General features: G+C 39.5%; 1 protein-coding gene across 4 annotated transcripts in view; it reads left to right on the plus strand.

Annotated features, from left to right (window-relative positions):
- ncam2b (neural cell adhesion molecule 2b) overlaps positions 1–20515 on the plus strand; it is a 266054-nt gene that overhangs the window by 164602 nt on the left and 80937 nt on the right. For all 4 annotated transcript variants that reach the window (XM_039687851.2, XM_039687849.2, XM_039687850.2 and 1 more), the window contains exon 2: positions 15165–15239. In XM_039687851.2, coding sequence (XP_039543785.1) covers positions 15165–15239 — 75 coding nt within the window. The remainder of the gene's footprint in view (positions 1–15164; positions 15240–20515) is intronic.

Genomic DNA, 20515 nt, shown 5'->3' on the forward strand with positions numbered 1-20515 from the left:
AATCACCGTAAGAGCTGAGTAAACACAGTAAGTTATAAGAAGTGCGCAAGTTGAGGGAGCAATCCTGTGGGCGGACGTTAGTCGAAAACTGTTCTACTGATGTCATTAAAGAAGGAAGTACTCCAAACGGGCCGTTCGATGTAGGCTACTTCTGTTAAATAAAGTATCTCGCTTGGCATTGAACTTTGAGCTTTAGAATTTTACAGATATTATTTATACTCTAACAACAATATTACACACAAACTAAAGTTTGAAACATGGGATCACGAAGAACGGGACCTTTAAATAGCCTAAATATATAAACTTATGAAACTTCACTTTGCCCTCAGCCAAAACATTTTTTTTTTTTTTTTTTGCCATGGAACAAACTATAGTTTAATGAGACCAAAGACTTATACACAAGACGAATTATATGTCAAGTTTATCCACTAGAGAGACATCAGAGTCAGCGGCAAATGTCAGAAGAACTAACCGAGTAAAAGCTGTTCTAGGTTTAATGAGCGCTGAGCACCTGGTGAACGCCTGGATATCACAACTCCGAAAACGTCAGATACATTTTTCAAATAGGCGCTTTCACGAGTTCGCACTTAAAAATAAGTCAGATAGAATAAATGCGTATTTGGCGTGCTGTCCGAGGAGAGGTCTCAGGGTTAGGTGTTCGGCCCAAACCCAGAGTCCTCTACCAGTTATTCCTGGCTGTGAAAGATTAAGCCAAAAGTGAGGAGTTGGGGTGGTGGAGGGATGCTGAAACTGTCAAGGAATGTTAGGTGAGTCGACAGAGTGAATATATATATATATATATATATATATATGCTTCCTCTCGTGCTGATGGGGTAGACATGATAATTGTTTGATGACAAGATTGTTTGAACATGCTCCTCCCGCACTTTGTTTATATACAAAGTCTGAGCAATGTTTGAACATTGTATTTTGAGCACTTCTTGTGTTGTTGTTGCCTCTTCATGACGACTTGTTTGATTTAGTCCTTAGATGTAAGTCGCTTTGGATAAAAGCGTCTGCTAAATGACTAAATGTAAATGTATAAGACATCATATCTTTGTAAATAAGCTACAGATTTGAGCTTTAAACAAACACATTCTGGCCTGAAACACTCTTAAAATTACATGTCATGACACAATAACAGTAGTATTTTGATATTACGCGGGTTTTCTCCTCTGCTATTGACGCTTGCTGATTGGTGCAAGATGCATTCTGGGAAACCTGGCTGTCTCAAATCCGCACAAGTCACCTCTCGATGCATCCTCGGTAAACGGGGCGGATCAAGAACACATTCGATTCGATCGGGATTCGATTGTTTGAACTGGATTTGGCTAGATGTGAACTTTGAATTGGAACAGTACTTGGGCAGTGACTAATGATGTTTCACAAGAACACCAGAACATAAGGACAGACAAGAACGCATATTGGGAAACGGCCTCAGTCCAGTGCTTTGTTTTATGTTTTGATCTTGTTGTTTGTTAATTTTGAATAAATAGCTACTTGGGTTCCCTCTACAACTTGCCTCCAGTGGATCCTTACACTAATATACAGTGCATCTAATGCGAGTTGAATGGATCCCATCTCTTAAACTTTTGCTTGTCATGTGATTCGCTGAAACTGTGTCATCTCTTGTGAGGTTTCATATTTTTTTATAGTACTGTTGTTCTTGAAATACCTATGTGCTTTTATTTGGGTTTTATACTTAGAACTTGTTTGTTTTCTCAGGAATTTTAGCACATAATGCCAAATTACTTTATTGTCTCTTGTATATGTCTTGAATTGTGTCTTGACATGCCTGAATATTCATATGCTTCTCAGATTTGTTGGATTATTAAAAAAAGAAGTGGCATCTGTTAAGTGTATTCGCTTGACAAACTCGGGACTTCGTTACAATTTTCTGGGACACCAAATCCCTGCGTTTCTTGCAAAGATGCAGCCTCATGTTTGATGCGGTCTGATAGGCAGCACACCATGCTTTGTTTGTTTGGTCTCTCCCATTTTCTGCTTAGTTAACCCACAGCTCGAAAAACAGTACCGTAGAGATTTTGATGGAACCATTAAGAGCAGAATCGGGACAGAGACAGTATTTTATGCACACAGTCACTCAGCTGTCGGCAGTGATGAGTTGAGAATTATAATAAATCCTCCCATATTATGAGGAAAGAGTGAGCAACATCTTCTTCTACACAGTCTCACTGGTGGGTCCTGTTTAAAAAGGAGAGAGGACTAATGAAGAAGCTCTATCAACTATAAATACCACAATATCTCACTGCTCTATAATAAGCTGAGGACACATCCCATACTGCCGAGTGTTTCCATGGTCTCGGCTGCTGTTGCTGGGCAGGTGTTTTCAGCTGGAGATATTGCACTCGAGCAAACACCCTTCTTTATTGAAAGTGATGCAGCCCTGGCATCAGTGTCAATAAAGTGTTGAAAATGAGTTTGTGTTTTCCATATGGCTGGGGTCACTCACATTGTGAACTGCTTTAGAGAGGGTATGCCTCTAAGATAATGGTGTATATTATATTTCATATCACGTCTTTCTGTCTGTCTGTCTGTCCTTATTTTGTTATATCATTCTACCTGTCTGTCTGTATGTCTGTCCTTTTGTTATATCGCTCTGTCTGTCTGTCCTTTTGTTATATTGTTCTGTCTGTCTGTCCTTTTGTTATATCGCTCTGTCTGTCTGTCCTTATCGTTCTGTCTGTCTATACTTTTGTTATCAGTCTCTCTGTCTGTTCTTTTATTATATCGTTCTACCTGTCTGTCCTTTTGTTATATCGTTCTGTCTGTCTATCCTTTTTTATATCGTTCTACATGTCTGTCCTTTTGTTATATCGTTCTGTCTGTCTATACTTTTGTTATCAGTCTCTCTGTCTGTTCTTTTATTATATCGTTCTACCTGTCTGTCCTTTTGTTATATCGTTCTGTCTGTCTATCCTTTTTTATATCGTTCTACATGTCTGTCCTTTTGTTATATCGTTCTACCTGTCTGTCCTTTTGTTATATCGTTCTACCTGTCTGTTCTTTTGTTATATCGTTCTGTCTGTCTGTCCTTTTGTTATATCGCTCTGTCTGTCTGTCCTTATCGTTCTGTCTGTCTATACTTTTGTAATCAGTCTCTCTGTCTGTCCTTTTATTATATCGTTCTACCTGTCTGTCCTTTTGTTATATCGTTCTGTCTGTCTATCCTTTTTTATATCGTTCTACATGTCTGTCCTTTTGTTATATCGTTCTACCTGTCTGTCCTTTTGTTATATCGTTCTACCTGTCTGTTCTTTTGTTATATCGTTCTGTCTGTCTGTTCTTTTGTTATATCGTTCTGTCTGTCTGTCCTTTTGTTATATCGCTCTGTCTGTCTGTCTATCCTTTTGTTATATAGTTCTGTCTGTCTGTTCTTTTGTTATATAGTTCTGTCTGTCTGTTCTTTTGTTATATCGCTCTGTCTGTCTGTTCTTTTGTTATATCGTTCTGTCTGTCTGTCCTTTTGTTATATTGTTCTGTCTGTCTGTCCTTTTGTTATATTGTTCTGTCTGTCTGTCTGTCCTTTTGTTATATTGTTCTGTCTGTCTGTCCTTTTGTTATATCGTTCTGTCTGTCTGTCCTTTTGTTATATCGTTCTGTCTGTCTGTACTTTTGTTATATCATTCTGTCTGTCTGTCTGTCCTTTTGTCATATCGTTCTCTCTGTCTGTCCTTTTGTTATATCGTTCTGTCTGCCTGTCCTTTTATGATGTCGTTCTATGACATAACCCATGACATTTTTCTTTTAAAACATGTTATGTGCCAGTGTTGTTGCATTCAACTAAAAATATCTAATAACAGCCTTATCTAGCAAACATAATTGCACTACACCACATTACTCGTTTGGTTGTGCTTTGGGTCAGGATAAGGTGTTTTTTTTTTTTTTTTTTTTTTTAGATAGCTCATTGAAATGTAGTGGTTATTAATAGGAACATGCAATTGTGTTGATATTGCTCTGAAAATGTGACATTTGAAAATGTAAACACTTTAAAATTTTTTATTTTTTTTTAAATATTTTACTTTACGCACTATAACTTAGTGATGCATATGTGTTGGTCTGTTTGTCTGCGTGGATAGTTCTACAGAGACTAATGTATTCTCCAAATTATCATCTGTTTTGAGACTAGTCATATTATACTGCCTAATCTTGCTGAAAATACCCGAAGAGCAAACCTAACATTCTTCTCTCACCATTTGTCCTCTTTTCCAGTAAGAGAGCCCTGCATGTGAATCATGTAATCAGATCTTAACACCCCCCTGCTGCTTTAGATGTGTAATACAAGGGTTTCTTCTGTAATACTCCGCCTCTAAAAAGGCCTGAGAAGCGCTGTGTGTTGAGTGGTGGAACGTACGCCTTATATAAAATTGTAATGGTTAAATCAAATATAACACACACACATATATATATATATATATATATATATATATACATATATATATACATATATATATATATATATATATATATATATATATATATATATATATATATATATATATTCCTCTTTAAGGTCACACTAAATGTATCAGCTGGTGGATCACTATGTGCACTCCCGATGGCAGTCGCATGAAGTTCAGCTCTGCTCAACTTTCTTTGTTGGTGTCACAAGAAATTTCCATTTGCTTTGTTGTTGTGGATGGCTTAATCGATATAATGCATTCTTGCTGCATAAAAGAATCAAATGTCTTACAAAAATAAATCTTACTAACCCCAAACTTGGTCTATATTATAAGTTATTACAAACCGAAGCCATAGAGCATTCCATCATATCCTGTTGACCATATAGACCATTTCACAAGATGTAAACAACACTGGTCCAGAAGCACTTCCTGTTTCAGTTTGTAACTGTTTTATTTATTTCACATGTAAAGAAAACATCTTAAAGATGTTTGTTTAACTTTTTGATTCAGTTTTAAATGTTCTGTTGGTTGTATTTTATCCCAGCTTTTATGTAGTGTTAAAAAACTGAAACAGGAAGTGCTTCTGGGCCAGTGTTGTTTACATCTTGTGAAATGGTCTATAAGTGGTGTCTGACTTGGTTTTGCAAGCTTGAAGACTGTTACATTTTCAAATTACATTAAAGTCTTAATTGAAACAGGAATAACTCACTAATCATGTTTTCCATCCCTAATCTGTGACATTCCTCTCCGTGATGATGATCTATGTTGATGACCCTTCCTTAGCCTTTCCCAGGGTTCTAAGGTATACACCCCTCTGATTGGCTGGACACTTGTACTGAAATCAAACTGGCAATCACAAAAACAAACATTTTGCGTAACCTGAGCCTGTGCTACAGGGGCCAGTCTGTGCTCAATCCAATCAGTGTCCAGGGTGATTGGCATGGCTCTCAATCCCAGAGAGACCTCCTTCATCCACCAAGAATCCCCGCTCCACAAATCACACAGTGACGGCAGAGGATCCGGTGACTTTGCCGTATATCACAACCCGTGCGAGGGCACGCTCAATCAGCATCATTATCCTCCCCTGCTCAGAGGAGGGCGGCCATTTTAACTGCACTGATTATGCTAATCTGGTGACAGGGGACAACCCTCGGTTGATGTAGTGGCTTATTAATATTTACTGACAGCGTCCCAGCACGGGGCAGTGTGTGACATAGCACTGGATCTGTTGGGAGTGCCGACACACTGCCGCACTGTGTTTACATCCCTTCCTTTCTGATGTTCTACAAACTGTTCAATTAACGTTCAGAAAAGACGAAAACACTCACGCATTTTTATATTTATCGTTTAGCCACTAGGCAGATTGGAGTAGTTGGACTTTGCTGTACGGACATGGAAGAGAGTTGAAAGGGATAAAGGAATGGATGTATCGGTGTGACAGGTTTCATTTTTGTAGAAGAGATAGATGCCAGGGGGGTGTGAGAAAGAAGATTGAAGAGTGGAGAGAGAAATGTATTTATTTGTGTCAGTGCTACACAAGCGTGGTGAGCATTCCTCACTGTTTGTTTGGGGCTGACAAATGGCACAGTCCTCCTGGCACGGACTGATTGACAGCATTGAAGACTGTGTGAGACATCAACAGTGTGTCTACAGAGGAGACAGCTTAAGCCAATATGTCTTCAACTCTAGAATAAGAAAACGGGGCGTGGGGTTATGTTGTGTGTACGTCAGGTACAACTTTTTATTGTTGAAATTAACATTAAAATTAATAGTTATTTTTCATTAGTAGTTAATGTGAACTAATGTTGGAAATTTATTGCAGATTGTTTTTAAAAATCATTTGTATGCTTTTTTTCATATTTTTTTTTTTTTAGCTTGTTTCAGGTTTAGTTTTACGAAGTACTTCAACTTATTTTCTGTTATTTGCAAAGGTAACATTTCGAATTTTGTTAGTAGTTCATATACCGGTAATAATATTATTCCAGCTTTTTTTTTTTTTTTTTTTTTTTACTATAGTACCTCATGTTTCTTTTTCTTTTTGATTCTTGGGAGACAAAGAAGCAGATTTGAAACAGATTTGAACCGATTTCTTGTTGGAAAATAGCATAGCTTGGACATGTTGATAAATATTTCCTTTTTGTGTTGAAAAGAAGAAAGTCTCACATGTATGGAAGCTTGTTTCCGCCACTGAATGAAAAATAAAAAAAATAAAAAAAAATAATTGCGACTTTTTATCTCACAATTGTGAGATATGAAGTCAGAATTGTGAGAAATAAAGTCGCAATTGCGACATATAAAGTCGCAATTGTGTGTTATTAAGTCAGAATTGCGAGATATAAAGTCAGAATTGCGTGATATAAAGTCGCAATTCTGAGAAAAAAAAGACAGAAGTGCGACTTTTTTGATCTCACAATTCTGACTTTATAACACATAATTGCGAGTTCTTTTCTCAGAATTGTGAGATAAAAATTCGCAATTGCAAGTTATCAGGCCAATTCTAAGGGGAAAAAAACTTTTTTTTTTCCTCCTCAGAATAGTTTAAATCCCACAATTATGACTTTATATCATGCATTTCTGACTTTAAAACACGCAATTGTGACTTTATATCCTCTTACTTTATATCTCGCAATTCTGAATTTATAACACACAATTGCGACTTTATTTCTCACAATTCTGACTTCATATATTGCAATTGTGAGATAAAAAGTCGCAATTATTTTTTTATTTTTTTATTTAGTATATCACGCAGTATATCATGCAATTCTGACTTTATATCTCGCAATTCTGACTTTATAACATGCAATTGCGACTTTATATCACACAATTCTGACTTTATATCTCACAATTCTGAATTTATATCACGCAATTCTGACTTTATATCTCGCAATTCTGACTTTACACCTCGCAACTCTGTGAAATAAAGTCTGAATTGCGAGATGTAAACTCGCAATTGTGAGAAAAAAAGTCTGAATTGTGAGATAAAAAGTCGCAATTACCTTTTTTTATTTTTCATTCTGTGGCGGAAACAAGCTTCCATACATATGATATGAAGTTGAGTGAATTGCCAAATTTTTACTTTTGGGTATAAAGGTGAGGGTTTGTTATTTGTTGCACTTTCCCCCCTGAAGTTTACTCCTTAATGTCTGTACACACCAGGACGAATATCGGCGCACATTATTCGCCAGCGTATTTCAACACGTTTTTTTGTGTTCACACCCAAGCGATTTTCGCTGATGATGAGCCGAGTGAACATGCAAATTCATTCCCTAACATTAGATGGCGCCCATTTGCTCTGCAATTCCACTCCAGAGTTCTCTTTTATCAAGATATTTGTAGTCGCTGTCGCGTTTGACAAATAGTTCTTTATGTTTTAACACCAACGAGACCAGCAGCTCTACATTCATCTTGCCTCGCATCTTCCTTGTCTTATTTCCTACTGGCTGTGTAGATGGCAACGCTATTTGGCGTATATCTTCTTCGCCATTCCGTATGTGTGCTCGGCAAGACCGTTTTGTGTTTGAGCGCCCCCAAGTTGTGTTTTACTATAACTTCAGAAGCTCCAAAGACGTAAGCAAATCTCATTGGTCGGATAGTTTTTTGACGCGGCGCGTGAAACTTAAAAAAAAAAGAACACGAGGCAATTTTAAAAAAATTACGCTTTTACCGGTCGATGTGTACACTCACATTGGCGCCCTTTGTTTAGTCACGAGGCGTTGAACGTCGGCGAATATCGCGTGTGAAATTTGTCCCGGTGTGAACAGGCCTTTACATGATCCTTTTCCACTCTCTCTTTGATTTTGCTACGCTAAGAATTCTATATGTGAATCAAAATGACCTTTTCCAATTGATAAACATATTTGCAAATGAAATGACTAACAATTCTTGCTTACGTGATGCAATATAGTTCTCTTCCTTGATTTTCAAAAACAGCCTTTTTGAAAAGCCAGCATCACATTGTGACAAGTTTACAAATCAGTTCACACTGCATGTGCCACACAAACTGTAAGGTCAGGCTCCAGTTAACAGGGGCCTTGGTAAAAGACTTCTGTCAGAAGGGATCCTTTGGGAAGGCTATGAATGGTCTCTTTAAATTGTAATTTTATTTTATTTTCTCTCCCTTGTCTCTGCTCATGTTTTAACCTTCTGTCGGCTTGATACCACACGGGGAAGAAAATCAGCTCTCATCACACATAAAAAAGTGTTGTCTTTGCATTTAATTAATACAGCAAGAACCAGGCAGCAGGGAGAAAGAAATCAATTAGTATTTCCAGCATGTCTCTCACTGTATTGCACACATAATCTAATTTAAATCTGAACTCAATCCAGAAGGAAATCATAAAGCCTGTTTTCAGAAATCTCTCTAGAATTGTTTATATCGTAAACACATTAAATGCAGAACATAAATTTATGCCTGGCAAAACTCACAATACATGCGACAAATGAAAATAAATAATCGACTCAAAGTCAATGGTAGGTCATCTGGGCTGAATAAGCACATTTGGCCAGCTATCTGCATTGTGGATAGTTAGCATCCTCTTTGCGGGTTCCGGTCATTCCGCATAAGAGAAGGATTCTTCATGCATTCAGAACTTGATTGGCTTTAGTACGAGCGTCCGCCTTGCATTCAGTCGTAGCCACTGAGTTAAAGCAGATAAGACTTGTCCCTCTTCGTACAGCAAGCGCACCGGCAGCATTGTCAGCCTGAAGAGTCGAATTCAACTCATTCGCATCTTCCTTATTTAAGCAGGTCAGCCAGTGTCAAGTCAATCCCGCCATGATAATAAATTCTCGCGGACTAGGCGGAGAGTCTGATTCAATTTCTGAACAATGAAATCTTAACCTACAAACCCCAGCAGGTTCTTCGAAAAGAAGTTCGTGCTCAATTCTCCTTTGGCTCTGTTTATGAGAGTTTCACAAGAGCTTGACCCTTTCCATTGCCGGTCGAATCTATTTCGGCGACTTACAGAGCTGGTTTGAAACATAATTAGATAGCACTTTTGGGAACACGCTCATCCCCAGACAATTTTCGGGGTTGTGAAAGATTTGATTTGAACAGATCCCAAAGGTTCTAACTACATCTAGTCTCTGTTAAACCACTAACTTTGGTCTGATCCATGTGTAGCACATAGCGTCTCAGTTATCAGTAACTTACACCTTGGTCATTTCTATTTCCTCTGAGAGAGATGTAAGCAGGCAGAGGGGACAGAGAGAGATCTCTCTAGTCATTTACTCTGACATTTCGGGTGCAAGGGAATGCACAGAGAGAGACGGGGGAGAGAGGGAGCAATAGCCATCCTCTCTCTAGCACTTAAATTCCATATGTGGTAGAATCCAGTCTTATCTTAGGGGAAAGAGAGTTGTGCAAACACCCAATACCATCCAGTAGTTCCTTCAGACAAAGTGGACAGGCCCGAGAGGTTAAAGAGGAACCACTTTAATAGGAAAGCCTGCAATGAGGAAAGACAACTTTTCAAACCACATATCATTCTTTTGACACCATGTGAAAATAAGATTGCGCGAGTGAGTATTGAATATCTACAAGTAAAGGTATGTTTTTTGTAGTTAGCTTAAAAAGTCCAACAACTTTTCGAAAATTGGATTTTTTGAATTTGTTTAAAAATGAATCCTGTCAAAGAATTGATTGAGTGATTTGCTAAAAGGGAATTTCCACTGAAATATGTGTTACTGTTGTGTTTTTATTAATATTATAATTATATTTGTTTTTATTTGGGTATTTCTACCCCGTTCTCATCCTTTGGCGTCATATAGATGAAGGCATGTGACATTTCGTCGAAATACTATACACATGGCACACTTTAGCATCAATATAACACGCAGAACCCAAGGCGTCACACAGGTGAGTGGCATCCATTAGCGTCAATATGAGACGCAGACCCTACCCCAGACCTAAACCTACACATAACAGTGCATGTTATATTGACGCTAAAGGGTGCCATGTGCTTAGTCGACGAAATGTCATATGGCGTCACCTATATGACGCCAAAGGATGAGAATGTGTTGGTATTTCTCATGTTGTCCGTCCCAACGCAAAAAAATGTAGTTTCGCTGTATTACATTACTTTATTCGTTCGTTCGTTCATTTGCAACTTTCAATACAGCATGTTCTCACGTAAATGCATCTCTATAACACGCATCGTGTATTGTTGTGTAATTTATATTCGAAAATGGGTTTTTACGTGCATATGTGACGCAGTTTTCCGCGTGCATTTGATACGCAGTTCATTTGTGTGTAATACACATGCACCCCACACCACTAATTCTACCCAAACGTATAATACACACGCACCCCACACCTAAACAAGCGTATCATATACACGTAAAAACTCACTTTAGCATATAAATTACACGACAATACACATGCGTGCTATAAAAACGCATTTAGTGTGATCAGGTTGTTCAATATCCCAACTCATGATGGTAGCTAAGAAGGGTTTGGGTCTGTCTTATGGTACATTACACTCTGAAACATAAAGGTTCTTTATTGCCATTGATGGTTCAATGAAGAACCATCAAACATCCAATCTTTCCATTCCACAAAAGGATTTTTAAAATGTTCTTCACACTAACAAAAAAAAAATGGTTATTTAAAGAACTGTTTACTAAAAAGGTTATATTTCAGAAACCAAAAAATGGTTGCTGTGAAAACCACCTTTGGGACCTTTATTTTTAAGAATGTAGCCAATCACGGTCAGGTTTAGACAGACCTATTTGCAGTTCAGTTTGACCGATTCATTAAGAGGAACTCATTCTGAAGATAAGAATGATCTCAGTGGCAGTGAGAAAGCATAACACACTATTAAATGACTGGTGTGTAGCCTTTCAGCCTGGGGGCTTTGCACTGCTGCCTGCTTAATTACCGCTAACTCACTTCTTCCACACGTGCATTTTGTTCGGAATGGCAAACACACCACAGAATTACAGTAAGGCAGAGAGTTATGTCTTCACCTCAGGCCTCCATTGATTTCAGACTGTTTTTATTGGTCTGGGGTCCCGCGTGAGCAAATATTATGAGGACCCATGCACTTTGTTTTACGGCTTTTAGTTATCATTACAGAAGTTTCTTGCTGCTATAGCTCAGTAATTTTTTATTTTTGTTTTTTTGGCAGATATTGATATTTTGGGGCATTACTTATTTATTCTGGCACAGCCTGCACATTTGTGGCTGGCTCTCTCCATTTGCACATCTAATTGCTTTGGCAACTCATCTCTACAACTCCCGCACTCTCCCGTGCTCTTCTGTTTTCTGCTTTTAGAGAGCTACGCACTACCAGCGAAACACGCTTGCGTTCCACTGCTTAAAATAGAGATGTTTAATGCCAAAAAAAAATAAATAAATAAATAAAAAAAGGATTTTCCCTATTGGTGGTCTGATATGTCAATAGTGTATTCTCTTAGCTAGTAAATTAGTGAAAAAAGTGCTGTTCTCTATTTTTGCTCCAATGGCTGTTGATTCATATCAGTTTAATTAGATTATTTGGCTGACAGACAGTTAGGTTTAATCAGAGAACCGACTCTCGTGTGAGTGTGAAGTAATTAATTGCTTTAATTACATTTAGTTCCAGTCTTGGCTCTGAGGGAAGTTGTCAAAGATAACCCACATGCTATCTGAACTCAAACGTGGCAATAAAAAAGGCAGGTGAGCACCAGCAAATAAACATTTACTTAATCGAAAGAAAGGTATATGGTCGTGGATTACATCACTGCTACCTCTGCTACTTGTATTTTTAGGGGCTCGTTATCTTGTATGTTAGACGTGTGTGCAAAATTGAGATCAAGATCAATATTTATACCCATGAATTTTGCATTTTCTTTGACACACTGTAATTTCTTGAGGTGAATTTTGCTTTGGGATAAATCAAACACATGGAAATGTGTTCCAGGAGAGCGAGTCTGCAAGTAGCACAGGCAGTTTGCCTGACATCATCTCTGAGATCCACTTTGATTACAGGTGTTAATGTGCTTGCCTCAGAGTGTACAATGTAATAATGTCTTCAAATCATTTCTGCACTATATTAAGTGTAATTTTGTTCATTAACTTGTGACACCAAATGTGTTGAACAGTACAATAAGTAAAAAAAAAAAAAAAAAAAAAAAGCTTAATGAGAAGTTTTTTTTTTTTTTTTTTCTCCCAAAGTAGTCTTGGGGAGTAATTATATTCTGGTTGCTACGGGCAGGAACTCGCATACCCTCAGACTTGTCTCCATCCAGATGACTAGCTCCAGCCCCACTGTGCTGTAATTAATCATTACGGCAGATGCCAGTGCCTTCCCCATGAGCTCCGTCAGTGTGTGTTTAATTGTGTGTTCGTAAGTGTGTACGTGTCCGGTTTGCTCTTGACTCTTGCATGCTGATGTGTGAAAATCATAAAAAGAACACGAGTTGGTCATTCTCGGATGAATGGAGAGACCTCCAGCTCAAGGAGTTTGTCGACTTTTTCGCACATTCATGTTCCAGCATGCATTCGTGTTCTCATTCATATGCGGTCCGCTGCCCTCACCTCTACCTGAGCCACAAATTCACAGAGCACTTAACAAGGAACCCCAGACCTCCCACTGTCATCTCCGTATGATTAGCTCTGCGGGTAGAAGAACATTGTGATTTCATCTGGTACTGAGCAGTTCTCAAGGGGGAAAAAAAAAATGCCTGAAAACTCATAAACCATCATGACGTCCCAAACTCAAATGACCATATTTATTTATTGCATGTAACACAAAAAAGTTATTTAGCATGCTCTCAAGTGACTTCAAAGGCCTGTCTTAGACTTGCAGACTTTAGAGCAGATGGGGCAGGGAAAGGTCGGATAGCTGTCGTTGGGTACTTGGGCAGCCAATTCTTTCTTTTGTTTATGCTTCGCTTGGGCAGTTTTCACTGTGTGTTCCTCAAATTCCCTTGCAGCCTTCAATGTGATGTTCCTGATCTATCAGCTGCCAGTATCTGCCAGTTTTGGGAGTTAATATCAACTGTTGCTTCAGCTGAGCCTCATAGCGCTTGTGTGGGGCTCCTCGATTTCACTTGCCCTGGCAAAGTTCCCCATAGAACACTGCTTTCGGCAGCCTTCCGTCGCCCATGTGTAACACATGTCCTGCCCAGTGAAGCTGACGCAGTTGTAGCCTGGTCTTGATGCTTGGCGAGCCCCCTTCTTCCAGAACTTCTGTGTTTGTATTGAAGTCCTGCTAGAGTTTCCATGATGGAATGGAGATACCGTTGATGGAAGCTGGTGTTGGATGTGCTTTCTATGGACCAATGATTTGGATATCATACAGCAGAGTGCTGAGGACTACTGCCTTGTAAACTTGGATCTTAGTCAGCAGGTACAATGAACATTTTTGCCAGATAAGTTTCTGGCTTTGGCGAATCGGTGGTCCGTGTCCTTGTACATTGTTGCATCATTTAAAACAACGCTTTGCAAATAGGTGAATAGTCCACTATGTTCAGATGATGGCCATTGATGTTGATTTTGGGTGGATTATAGGTGTAAATCTCAATAACTTTTCTTCAGGCTGGTAGTCAGACCAAATTTTCTGGTAGATGAGTAACTTCGTGTGTGTGTGTGGAAAAAGATTGTGCAGTCATCTGCAAATAGTAGCTCTGTGATCAACACTTCTGTCGTCTTGGTTTTTACCAAATATTATATGAAGAGTTCAGATGCAAAAGCCTCTAAATGCCATTTGAAATTTTCTTCTTTAATGATGATTTTTATCAAACTTGTATATTTAAGTTCAGTAATTTCACTTAAATAACAATTAATAGGTAATTATCATTGCCATTTAAGTGAAATCACTGAACTTAAATATAGAAGCTTGATAAAAATGATCATTCTAGAAGAAAATTTCAAATGGCACTTAGAGGCTTTTGCATCTGAACTCTTCATATATATATATATATATATATATACAGTATATATATATATATATATATATATATATATATATATATATATATATACAGTATATATATATATATATATATATATATATATATATATATATATATATAATATTATAATTTAAATTGTGTAATCATATCATAATCCATAATAATGGAAACTTAAATGGAATAGAGTTACTAAAAATATATATTTTATAAAAAAGTTCTGACCCACATCTGGCTATGCAAAGACATCATTTTGTCATTGCAACAGATACATATAAATATACAGTTAATGACAGCCCTAGTTGTCACTATTCTCTTTAATTGTGTAAAAAAATAACAGCTTGAACATTCTGCAAGAGTTCAATTTTTAAACTATTTAAATTGGTGAATCACATGTTAAAACAACACAGGCAACGCACACAAATAAATGACACTACCGACAGGTGAAGTTCATTCTTAGTGGATTCCTCCTTGAAAGTGAAATGCAATGTAAGAACAGACCACGTATATAAAAAAGAAAAGGGCAGATCAAAGCTGTGTCTGTCTTGTGTCCTTTTCTTTTTCTCACTTCTATTGTACTAGGTGCTAGATGTTCCAGGCTGGCTAGCCTGATTGAAGTGATTGGGAGGGGGCTTATAGAAGTCTCACGGTACCCTCTCATCTCTTCCTGCTCACAAAGACAGGGTTTTTTTTTTTTTTTTTTTTTTTTCTTGTGCCGCCTGTGGTTTTGGTGTGATTTCTGTGGCAGGAACATGTGAAGCACTCTTGTTGTACCTGCAGTTCGTGGTCTGAATGTTTGATTGCTACCTCTCTCTTATCCCTCTCTGTTTCTTCTCTGTTTTCCAGGTGTCCTCCAGGTGTCAATCTCGCTAAAGAAGGTGGAGCTGAGCGTCGGAGAGTCCAAGTTTTTCACATGCACAGGTCAGAACTCTCGCAGCTTCACCTGATCATGTGTCTGACAGTGATGTTTATGAGGTAGTTGCACGACTGCACACAATTTACGTGGTGCTGACTCAAGTAGTCGTTTATTTAGGCCGAATGGCTTAAATAACATCTCCTGTCATAAGCAGTATGGAATTCAAAACTAAGACTTTCTTCATGACCAAGGCAAATTGTCTGATTGTGTGTGTGTGTGTGTTTGATTTTTTTTTTTTTTTTCTTGGACTGACAGCTGTTTTTATATTGATTGTTTTACAATATTTTATTTATTTTTTGTAAACTGGGTGGGGACCATCAGGGGTCTGTAATAGGTTGCTTTGAGGTAATTTTACCAAATATATTTTTACGGCTTGTTAACATTACCAGGCTAACCTAAAATTTTATGTGATCAATTATGTTTATTTTGTCACAGTTTGATATTTGAATTTGATATTATTGCAGTCAAAATCAGTAATCACATTTTTTCATTGTATTGACAGGCATAGTTTGTAATAGTAAAAAGCTAAATATATTACACACACACACACACACACACACACACTCACACACTGCTGTTTAAAACTTCAAGGTTAGTAAGTTTTTTTTTAAGGTTTGTTTGTTTTTTGTTAATACTTTTATTAAACAAGGTCCTATTAAATTGATTTTAAAAGATTTATTTATTTATTTATTTTTTTACAAAAGATTTATATTTTAAAATTAATGAAATGTTATTTGGACGTTTCTATACATCAAATTCTGTTTCTATTTCTAAAAAAATTAAACAGCCCAATGGTTTTCAACATAATATTTTTTTTCTTGCTCATGAAATCAGCATATTATAATGATTGACATTGAAGAAAGCTGAAAATTCACCACTGCCATCACAGAAATAAATTATATTTTAAAATATATTAGAACATAAAACATTTATTTTGAAGGAATAGTTAATAGTAAAATTAATTTTTCCATAATTTACTCACCCTTCTTCAAGCCATCTAAGGCGTATAGGACTTTCTTCTTTCAGCCGAACACAATTGGAGTTGTATAAAACAATATCCTGGCTTTTCCCAGCTTTGTGATAGCAGTACATATTACATATTACATATAGCACATATATTACAAATATTACAATTACATATAGCACATACCTGTAGCACAATAGTACGTTTTTGAAGCTCCAAAAATCGCATCTATCCATAAGGGTAATACATACAACTGCAGTGGTTTAAAAATACTGGGTCAGAGGTCATCCTTCCGCCATAACTCCAGAAGCCATAATTGCCGGAAGCCAGTGGTCCTAGTTTAAGCTTAAGGGTGTCCTAGTTTAAGGGTGTCCTCGTCGCGCATTAACCCACTTATACCATGGTCACTTGCCAAATAAAACATTTTTAAAACATTAGTTTATATTTTAATAATTTTTACAATCGAAATCGTACTCGGTTACTGGTGTAACCACGGTTCTTTCTAGAAGAGGGAACGAGTACTGCGTAATAGGCTATCTTACGCTAGGGGAAAACCTCTTTTCCTCAAGATATTGAAGCCAAAAAATTATCCTTAATTTTGAATTATTGTAAAACGCGTTGCGGCAGCATGCAGACATAGGCAAGGCGGCTTAGCGTCCCTATTGGCTGTCCTGCGGCAACTGCAGCAGCTTATCGAGAGCAGCCCTTTGGTGACTGTCCAATGGGGGCGCTTCGCACCCATTGCGTCACACTCCCTCCGAAGCAGGTGTGGCCTTGCCCTATAAATATAGCTCAATGGGCTGATATGACTGTTTTTGTTCGCCGAAGCGAACCAGAACGTGTAGCAGGTACGGCAAAATATGGAGTACTCGTTCCCTCTTCTATAGAGAACCGAGGTTACATTAGTAACTGAGTACGTTCTCTTACAAGAGGTTCTCTCGTACTGCGTAATATCTTACTCTAGGGAAATACTAGGCAAAATGCCGTACATGTAGGGATCCAACACCAAAGTCCCAAGGGGCACGTGCCTGGGGTGCATATAGTGCATAAGAGTCCGAGAAGAGAGGCTTGCAGCATCATTCTCCAATAGTTTTGCCACAAGAAGGCTATTCATTATAACAGTGTCACACACAGTCACGGTGAAGAGAAAAATACTAGCCAGTACTGAATGACAGTATTGGTATTATTTTCCCTCGGGAAAAAACTCACAGCCCGTTGAGCGGTGCTCAAGCGAGTGCAGTACTCTGCGCCGACACTACGGGGATCGCAACCGACAGCAATTTGACGTGTAAGGCGGGAACTTCTAGGTTATAAAACTTTATAAATGTAGACGGGGAGGCCCAGCCTGTCGCAATACAGATATCTTGTAAAGAAATCCCACTAGACCATGCCCACGATGAGGCCATGCCTCTGGTGGCCTGTGCTCTAACACCTAAAGGGCACTCAAGTCCCTTTGTAGTGTATGCCAGTGCTATGGTATCAACTTTCCATCTGGATAGGGTCTGTGTCGAAGCGGCTAGGCCCTTAGCGCGACCACTGAACAAAGCAAAAAGCTGTTTAGTCTGTCTAAAAGCAGACGAGCGAGATACGTAGGCCTTTAACACCCTAACTGGGCAAAGGAGGCCTATGCTTTCCTCCTCATTATGAACCGGTAGGGCAGATAGGGAGATAACCTGGGCCCTGAATTGTGTATTGAGGGATTTAGGCACGTATCCATGTCTTGGTTTGAGTATGACGTTTGAGTCATTAGGTCCCAATTCCAGACACGTAACGCTCACTGAGAGTGCTTGTAGATCCCCTATGCATTTTACTAACACAAGAGCAATGAGAAACATTGTTTTGAAAGACAAATGTTTCATATCCGACATCTGGATCGGCTCGAATGGGGCTCCTTTCAGGGCTTCTAGCACCATGGTGCAGAGACCACTCTCCTGCTGGTAATTTGTTTCTGGACAGTCTGCCTGGCCCCAAATTCTGGGAGCCAGGCATGTGTGCTGCTCTCAGTGAGTGCAGACTGTGCTGAGCCAAAACCAGGATGCATTCCATCAATCTGAAAAGTTTTCGAGACTGGACGCCGCCCTGGCGATTTATGTAGGATACAGCTGACATGTTGTCCGAGCGGACTAAGACGTTTTGGTCTCTTATTCGGGGACAGAGGAGCCTTAGCATGTTGTCGACTGCCAACATTTCCAGACAGTTTATATGAAGGCTTTTCTTGTTCTGTTTCTTGTTCTGACCATTGGCCGGAGCAGCGTAGTCTTTTGACCATACGTCAACATCCGCCTTTTTATGGTACCCTTAAACGTCGGTTAGATGACGTTATCGGATCCTAACCCTATCCCAGACCTAAACCTACCCCTAAACCCCTAAAATTTAAAGGTAAAGCGTCAGTTATATGACGGCCCGGGATCGTCATGTAACCGACGTTTAAGGGTAGCCTAAAAAGGCGGATGTTGACGTATGGTCAAAAGACGTCCCAAGACGTCAGTTATATGGCTTCTTGGGATGAGACTGTGTTAGCCGGAGAACGGTTTGCCCTCGTGCAGCACTCCCCATCCCGAGGTGGAGGCATCCGTGGACACCACCTGCACACTCGAGGAAGTCCCCAGGTTTACATCAGACTGGTACCAGTCGGTCGCTCTCCAAGGTTTCAGGGCTGTGACACATTTCAGATTGACCCTGAGGCGAAGCAGACCGGAAGCCCAAGCTCGAGGTGGTACTCGCGCTTTGAGCCAAAACTGCAGTGGGCGCATGCAAAGCAGGCCCAGGTGAAGTACTGATGATGCTGAGGCAATCAAGCCCAGCATTCTCTGAAATCTCTTGACCGGAACTAAGCACCGCAGTGGAAGGATTTCGTGAAGCGCTGAAAGTTTAGCCTGCGCTCTGGCAACAGACACGCTGTCAAAGACAGCGAGTTCAGCTCTGTGTCCAGGAAAATTATTTTCTGACTGGGACCAGCGAGCTTTTCGCCCAATTGACTGTGAGACCCAGTTTCTCGAGGTGTTCGAGTAACACGGTCTTGTGTTCTATGAGCTCTGAATGAGATTGAGCTAGAATCAGCCAATTGTCCAAGTAGTTCAAATCTCGCATGCCCTGGAGTTCCAGGGGTGCGAGCGCTGCGTCCATGCACATCGTAAATGCCGAATGGTAGGACTCTGTATTGATATGCCTGGCCCTCGAAAGCGACTCTCAAAAATCGCCTGTGACATGACGCTATTTGTATCTGGAAATAAGCGTCCTTCAGATCTATTGGCATAAACCAGTCCCCTTGGCCAATCTGCGCAAGGATTTTCCTGGTTGTAAGCATTCTGAACTGGAGTTTCACAAGCGCTTTGTTCAGTTGTTCTAGATCTAGAATGGGTCTGAGACGCTCGATGGTGTTTAACCCTAACCTCATCCCCAAACCTACCTATCCCCTCGCTGCCTGGAAGGCGCTGTTGGGGGCTTAAAACATCAAACACCGGTCTGAGACCCCCGTCTTTTTTTGATACCAGAAAATATCTGCTGTAAAGGCCCCTTTCGCTCAAAGCTTGAGATAAAAGCTCTATTGCCCCTTTGCTCATTAAAGTTGCTATTTTGGCTCGAAGTAAGTGTGCTACCTCTGTTTTTACCTTGAATTCGACGCACGCCGTGCAGCGACGAGGGCGCAGAGCGAACTGTAGGGAATAGCCTCTTTTTATAATGTTCAGTACCCAATTCGAAACCCCGGGAAGCTGTGCCCACATGTTTGCGTGAATGGCATGTTTGGGGTAGAATGGGTTTTGTGCTCTGGTCGTGACATAGTGACGACACGAGAGCTTTGATGTGCTGCAACATGGGCACGTGTTTACAGTGAGTGAGGCGGGGGGCACGCCGGTGACGGCGGGGGCAGCTTGGCCGTGCTTGCTTTCATTAGAGCAATTTGCAGTGAGAGCTAGAGGCTTAACATGTCTGTGAGTGAATGTGGGCACGGTGTAGCGGGCACATTCACAACACTGAACAAGACTGTCTGTCTGAGTGGACAGCTTGGTTGCATTGGCTTTCATTATAGCAGTTTGCTGTGAGAGCAAGCAGGGCGAGCCCCATGGGGCTTAACATGTCTGTGGGTGAATGTGGGCGCGGCGTAGCGGGCATAGCGGGTTGCCGTAAAAACAGCGTTTGTGTGCAGGCAAGTGGGCTGTGATACCGACTTGTTTACTGCAGAATACACTGGAACAGTCACATTTATTGTATACATTAATACACATTGTATATATTTAAGAAATATTTTCATGTGTATACTGCATATAGATTTATGTATAATTTATATTATATATAAATGTACATGCATGTGTGTGT

This window comes from Pimephales promelas, chromosome 7, assembly GCF_988280905.1.
Source record: "Pimephales promelas chromosome 7, fPimPro1.hap1.1, whole genome shotgun sequence".
Taxonomy (NCBI): domain Eukaryota; kingdom Metazoa; phylum Chordata; class Actinopteri; order Cypriniformes; family Leuciscidae; genus Pimephales; species Pimephales promelas.